General features: G+C 37.6%; 1 protein-coding gene across 1 annotated transcript; it reads left to right on the top strand.

Moving 5' to 3' along the window:
* Positions 1-296: 296 nt before the first annotated feature.
* On the top strand, positions 297-4,426 carry LOC110777396 (uncharacterized protein At5g41620). Its single transcript, XM_021982001.2, has 3 exons — positions 297-1,478; positions 1,985-2,077; positions 2,568-4,426. Exons 1-3 carry the CDS (start codon positions 984-986, stop codon positions 3,879-3,881), a joined length of 1,902 nt encoding a protein of 633 aa, XP_021837693.2. The 5' UTR covers positions 297-983; the 3' UTR covers positions 3,882-4,426.
* The last annotated feature ends 3,126 nt before the right edge of the window (positions 4,427-7,552 follow it).

The following is a 7,552-nucleotide window of genomic DNA, read 5'->3' as shown; positions in this document are numbered from 1 at the left end:
CCGTTAGCATGACCTTTTACCAGGTCAGGTACCCGACCCACTTATTCTTGAAAAAAGATGAAAAGGTACCCAATTTTTTAAAAATGGGTGTACGGGTGAGGTAATTTTGAACACAGTTAGTCACGATGTCTAACAAATACCATCCCTAATGGGCCTATTAAGAACTTGGACTTAAGTCAACATACTAGAGGGCCTTGGTTTAGGTGGGTCTTGAATTAGTCCACAACAAGTCCAACCAACGGATGGGGTTATAAGAGACAACCACAACTACAAATCTACTTTAGTAGCAGCCATGCCTCCTATTCATTCAAACATTCATTCATTCAAAAGCAGCTACACAAGGAATCTTCTGCCAAAATAATTCAAAAACCAAAGATGAGGCAAGTCGTATGTCCAAAAAAGGGAATTTTGACATTTCATGCTGGCCATTCACAATTTTACATGTCATCTTCTCACATGACATTACACACTCATCCTCCCACCACCATCATTTCCTTTCTTTCTTTCTCTTTCCTTTTCCTTCACCTTTACGCCCTCTAAAACGCCAGCTCTGATCACGTTTTTTTCTCTCAATTGTGTGTGAATTTTGTCATACCAACTTTCCTTTTTTCTCATCAATTCATCATTTTTTTCAACCTTCCTCATTTTTTTCAACCTTCCTCAGATTTTGATCTAATGACTCTTGTTTTCTTTACCTTAATTTCTGATTTTCAAGAATACCCAGTTGCTCAAATCTTCTAAAACTTACTAAAGTTGCCATCTTTTGTACTCAATTTGAGTTAAATTAGCTTAATTCTTCTTTTTGATACAAAATAAGGTCAAATTTTGATTCAACATTTCAGATTTTTGAACTTCAATTCTCGTTCCCATGATAACCCAGTTCTTCTATTTCCAATTGGTTAAATATTTGTCAATTTGAGTTCAGAAATGGCTTAACTTGAGCAATTTCAGGGCTCACGATTTTCCGTGTAATTTCCAAAAAGATGGAAAGGTTAATAGGTGATGCAACAAACATCAGGAAAAGGGGTTGTTCACCATCTTCATCAACATCATCTGTGATCCAGCACTACAAATATAAAAGGGCAATTTTGGCAAGAAAAAAAGGATGTGGGGGCGGGGGAGGAGGAGGAGGGGGTGGATCCACTACTCCAGTACCCACTTGGCGAATGGTGGGGTCTAGGTCACCGTCGGTTGTTTTACGGGTAGCAGTCGCTTCGCCGCGGTATCCGCCGAGCCTCTCAGGAAGGTCAAGGTCTGGGCAGGGGCAGGGGAACGGGCAACCACCTGTTTCTGCACGGAAATTGGCGGCTACATTGTGGGAGATGAATGAGATGCCATCGCCTAGAATGAGGGAGGAGGAGGAGGGGTATTTGAAGGAAAAGAGAGTTGGGAGGAGAGACAAAATAAGGAGGTCTTGGAATAATTCAGGTTCTCTTCCTCCCCATTTGTCTGATCCTTCTCATAGTCCTGTTTCTGAGGTGGGTTTTCTTTCTTTTTTTGTGATTTGATTTTGTATTTCATATATATTTTACATAATTTGACATGAAGTTGCATTGTTTATAGCTTGAACTGTGAAAATTTGTCATCATAACATACATTGCTTGTACTCAGCTGGGCTTGGTCAAAGCTCGGTTCGAGTTTGGGTTTACTATAGAGTTTGGTTTAGTATACTGTATAATATTTAATCTAGAAGAACTCTCCGAAGTACTACTATTTGGCACTTGTGTAGTATTGCTTGTTTGAATCTCAGTTAGTATGTTGTCGGCTTGCCAAAGTTGTTTTTTAATACAAGTATGTGTTTTATTTGCAGTTTCAATTGATAAATACTGTTTGTTTGATTTGGTAAGACCACACGAGTCGTATTTCCTGTAGATTTAGTACCTTGTCAATCCATATTTATTGGCATGATGTGTATTAGTCCATTTTGTGTTGAACATTAAAGGTTACTGATATTTTGTCTATCGCTTCTGTATTGATCTTATAGAGAACGGAACGATCTGGAAGAAGAGAATCAACCATAAGTAGGAGGCTAAAGATCGAGCAGTTTGATTCCGTTAGTAATGCGAGTTTTATGGAGGTATAAGTCTGAATTTCTTTCCATTTTCACAAATGTGGATAAGATATACCAAGTAGGTAGTAGTTTGATCAAAGAAATCTCAAATCTTACATAACACTTACGGAGTACTATATCTATTATCTTAGCATTACTGCCTCTCATGTGTGTTAAATTAGTTATCCAAATATATTTTTAACAGCATGAAGAAAGTGGACATCTGTATATCTACCACAAGGAACAAGTAGTGATCACAATTCACAATAACAGATTGTATACATTGTATTCTCTCATACATGATGCAGCTCAATCCTGCCATTATTTTACTGTATAAAAGTTTGTCTGTTCAAGATTGTTGATGGGCAATGAAATTTGGTTTTATAATGTATTTGTATATGATGATGCTTCAGTGATGAAATATTAATCAAAATTCTACAGAAGACTGAGACACACAAGGTGGAAAGTTTTCTGAAATAATTCATCTTTTTTTGTCCATCCCCCTTTTACAATGTAGATAGAGACTAGATCTCGATGCCAGACCCCTTCTGGATCAGCCGCTGGTGGGAGAAGCCGTTTGAAGGATGTGAGTAATGCTTTGACCACTTCTAAGGAGCTGCTGAAAATCATAAGTCGCATGCGTGGTCATGATGGTCAACCTTCATCGAGCATGTCTCTCATATCTGCTTTACATGCTGAGCTTGAGAGGGCGCGCTTACAGATCAATCAGTTGATCCAGGAAGACCAATCTGACAACAAAGAGATCAATTACCTTCTGAAACGTTTTGCAGAAGAAAAGGAAGCATGGAAGAACAAAGAACAACAAGCAGTTGAGTCCATAGCAGGAGAGCTCGAGGCTGAAAGGAAGCTTAGGAGACGACTTGAGAGCTTGAACAAAAAACTTGGTAAAGAACTTTCAGAGGCAAAGTTGTCATTTGTAAAGGTGTCTAAGGAACTTCAGAGTGAGAAGAGAGCAAGAGGAATTATTGAACAAGTTTGTGATGAGCTAGCTGGAAATATCGGTGAAGACAAAGCTGAAGTAGCAGAGTTTAAGAGAGAATCATTAAGAATGCAAGAAGAGTTTCAAAAGGAAAGAGAAATGCTTCAAATAGCCGAGGCATTGCGTGAGGAGAGAGCTCAAATGAAACTCTCAGATGCCAAGCTTCAGTTTGAGGAGAAAAATGCAGCAGTTGATAAGCTGAGAAATGAGCTTGAATCGTTCCTTAGAAGTAATAATAGTAAAGAAAATGGGGTGTATCAGAGAAGGGATGTAGATTTGGCCTTTTGTCGAAGTGAAGCTAAGGAGAGTGATGAGGGAGAAGTAGAAAATACAACTGACGATGATGGTGAAAGTGATCTTCATTCCATAGATTTGAATATTGATGATCCTTACAAGAGCAACTACAAGTTGACTAATTCATCCATGACACCTAAGAATCCGAAAAGACACTCAGTTGATGAGCAACTCAAAGGGAGGAAATCAATATTCAATCAAGTAGCTAGAAGAAGCACTTCTTTACTTAGAAGTGTATCTAATATTGTTGAATGGGGCAATGGCTCGAGTCATGAAATTGATAAACAAATTCCTAGAAAAAGTTGTGGGGATGAGATACAGAGGCATAAATCAGGGAAAGGTCCACGAGATCATGGTTTGCCTAGTTCTAGGTTTGGATTGGAGAGAGAATGTGCAAGTCCGTCTAGCCAACGTGGCCCTCCATGGCCTTCACGGGAGCCATGCAATGTAGCACTGCAGAGACCTTTGACGATGGAAGGGAATGGAACTAGGGTAAGGCTTGATGAAGGGCATAACTCGAGGAGATCAAGAAGATGATTTTAATATTTGGTTTTTTGAGGGTAATGTCTTGTTTCCTGTGGTGGTAAACCTTTATTTAATTTTCGTTGTGGTTGCCAATGTTACTTCCGCACTTTGGCTCTTTACTCCCTTGACCCCTTGCGACAATGTGGGTTTTTGTAAAGTAGGAACTATGTTTAATTCTTTCTCCTTAAAGCATCTCTTCTCTGTTTCCAGTGGAAGACTTGATTAGTGCAAGAGTTGTTTGAAAATTTGCTGAAATCGTCAAATTTACCAATGTACAGAGTATATTTTAGAGAAGATGGTTTTCCCTATTGAGGTTGATCTGTGTTCACTGTTCAGCCTTACTTTGCATAGAAGTCTCACCGACATACACAAAGACTTCCTCCAGGCGACAGCACCACAGCAGCTACAAATGCTGTTTTCTGCTAGTTTGCAGCTTTGTGTAATTTCCTATCTTGTGTAAGTGTGTAACTTGCTTGAGAGAGATAGTTTGATCATCCTCCATTTCATCTGTAAAATGCAATACGTACACTGTTACAAAACTGATCAATTCGCGTTTACATGATCATTTTTCTACACCAAATGCTCACCGCTTTAACAACATTTGAAAGATCAGACTGTTAGTTGCGGAAGCTAATTGTGGTTCCTTAGTTATCAAATGTGAGACATATCCTGGTCTGAGACCATAAAAAATTGACAGTTTGAGACCATAAAACATTGACAGTCTGAGACCATAAAAAGTTCCAAATAAACCCATTCATATTGCTCCCCATATAATTAGGAGGATGGGAATATTGCTAAACCTAAAATAATTATGAGCATTAGATTACGGAATGAGTTTGAGCGATTGAGAATTTCTTTAACTTCTAACAATAGTAAATACAACACTAACAAAATAACGTGCTTAATTTTATCATCATAAAACCAATTTCAGAAATTATACTATCGATTTATTACACAGCTCAGCTAAAAATAAATTCTAAAGCTTGAAAAACGACACTGTTGATCAATCGTCTAAGAATTTCCGAAGACGCTGTTTGACGTAGTCGCTACGGGCTTTAGTGCGGGCTTGCTGCCGGTCGATGTTGGCGAATGAGAAGTACGCTCCAACTGCTATCAATGTTAGTCCGAAGCCCACCCCCACCGCTGTCGCCGCCATCTGCCGCCTAGTCGGAGGATACGCCCACAACATCTGACCTTGCTTTTATTCTGCCTCTCTCACTGTAGTTTTATTTTAACCTTGCTTTTGAAATGTGAACCGCTCAGAGTTGTTTTGCATCCTTTTATTGTCTACTACTACGGTCAAGTCGGGTCATGGCCCAACTGAATATATAGGGTGGGTTGTGAGCTTGTGGCTCTTGTGGGTTAAACGGAGTACTAATTACTACTCCCTCCGTCCCATAATTATAGTCCCGTTTAACTAAAAATACGGGTTTTAAGAAAATAAAATATAGTACTCCCTCCGTCCCGGAATACTTGACCTGTTTTTCTTATCGGACTGTCCCTTAATACTTGACCTGTTTCTAAAAATAGAAATATTCAAACAATATTATATTATTCTCACTCCACCCCTATTAACCCACCTACACCCTACTCCATACAAAAAATAATTAAAAATTCAACCCCTACTCTCCCCAACCCCACCTCTTAACACACCTCCCACTAACTACATTAAAATAATACCCCACTATCAACTACTACCTATTAAATTAAATAAGTCAATTCAAGTCCCTTAAATTCTGTGCCGGTCAAACCGGGTCGAGTATTCCGGGACGGAGGGAGTACTTGACAAAGTGGAATAAAGTACAAATGATGATTGAGTTGTATGGAAAAGTGAAATAAAATACACGTAAAAGAGAATATAGTACATAGGAAAGTGGAATATAGTACATGGGTGGGGTTTTCAATACATTTTTAATTAATATAGTACATGAGAAAGTGGGGACCTTAGTAGCCAAAATTAGAAACAGGACTATAAATTTAGGACGTTTGATTTAGAAAACAGGACTATAATTTTGGGACGGAGGGAGTAATTTACTACTCACGAATACTACTCACAAATCACATGTTAGAGTTAGGATAGTCAATACTCAATAGTGTCATATTCATTTGTTTTTCACTTATTTTGTTTAAACTTATTTTATCTGAAATTAATTGAACTCGTCAAAATTTATTTTACTTCAGTGCGATGCACGGTTTATAATCTAATTATAATTTATATGAAATTTAAAATATAGTGATAGATAATTATCACTAAAATACAGGTTATAGATATTTTCCTATTTTTGTTAATTCCTTCATTTCGTGTCTTATATATTAAAAAAGTTAAAACAATATGGTCAGATAACTATAATTATTTTCATTACCATTCATCACATGTATCAAGAATAAAGTTATTCTTATTAAACCTTCACTAGATATTCATACCCTCTTAATGATCGCCACATCTAACTCATTACCCCCCATCACTTAACACCTACTCGCACCGTTTACTTTATTAAGCTAGAAATGCTTTAAGACTGGCTGAGCCTCCACACCCATACCCGCCAAAAATTCTCATCATCATTCCTACCACCCACGACTGGAACAAGGGATGGAAATTACATTCGAATCCAAACCAAGTCCGACCGAAATTAGAAGGAAAAAATCCGATCTGAATCCTAGAAGAAAAAAAAATCTGAATCCGATTAAAAACATCTGAATCCGATTAAAAACATCTGAATCCGAATGGATATGGAGTCTGCAGAGACTCCGACCCGAATCCGAATCCAACCTGAGTCCGAATCTGAGTCCAAATCGAATCCGAAATTATTTCAAAGTGTATTATTTTCCCTACATAACTTTTTTTTAAAAGGAAGTTTCCAGTTTAATCTAATATATTTAATTAAAGCGCTTATATTTGTAATTTATTAGAAACTCATTAGATTTTGGTAAATGAGAAATAGGATTTCTTATTTATTTTAGAATTAAAAAAAATACAAGTTCTACGTAAGTAAATTTAACACATGATTATGGATATGGATGCAATTTGGATTTGGATATGGATTCGCATATGGATATGTAAGTAAATGGATATGGATATGGATTCGGATTTGGATATGGATGAAATTGACCTCGAATTTTAAATGCATTTGGATATGGATGCAATTTTGTAGTCCGGATTTTAAATGGATCGAATTCAGAGTTTACTACATCCGAGCCGAGTACAATCCATTGCCATTCCAAACTGGAACGGTACCCACCGCTCCCGATCCATGTCTCGGGGTGTAAAAAACAAAAAATCATCCCCCCTCCATCACCTACCCGTGTCTCTAAGCCCGCCTCAAACCCACCCCTAAACTCAGTATTTTTTTTCTGGTGAATTTTATATTAATTTTAAAACTCTATTATAGTTGGTTGTCTGATTACAATAATTGAGTAAATAACTAAACCGTTTTAATATGTAGGTAGTAGTAAAAAATATTGATATATTCATAATCAATTAGATGGAGGATAAACGAAGCGGACAAGTCCAATCTAAAATTCATCATCCCCACGTCACACGCAATGAATACATTTTTTAACCCCATCACCCACCAAACTTTCCTCCATCCCTGAAAAGGGGCGGATGTGTAGGAGTATCTCCCAAAAATCACCCCAAATTCAATCTGACATCCCTAAATTCGGTAAATCATCTTGGCTTTCAA

Source organism: Spinacia oleracea, chromosome 2 (genome assembly GCF_020520425.1).
Source record: "Spinacia oleracea cultivar Varoflay chromosome 2, BTI_SOV_V1, whole genome shotgun sequence".
Lineage (NCBI taxonomy): Eukaryota > Viridiplantae > Streptophyta > Magnoliopsida > Caryophyllales > Amaranthaceae > Spinacia > Spinacia oleracea.
The sequence above is the reverse complement of the archived record's forward strand: the minus strand, read 5'-3'. Positions and strand labels throughout refer to the sequence as shown.

What these genes read in the sequence shown, in the direction of transcription:
- LOC110777396 (XM_021982001.2), top strand. Translation starts at nt 984, where the DNA reads ATGGAAAGGTTAATAGGTGATGCAACAAACATCAGGAAAAGGGGTTGT. An exon ending in CTCATAGTCCTGTTTCTGAG is followed by an intron (nt 1,479 to 1,984) that starts GTGGGTTTTCTT and finishes TTGATCTTATAG; the next exon opens with AGAACGGAACGATCTGGAAG. An exon ending in GTAATGCGAGTTTTATGGAG is followed by an intron (nt 2,078 to 2,567) that starts GTATAAGTCTGA and finishes TTTACAATGTAG; the next exon opens with ATAGAGACTAGATCTCGATG.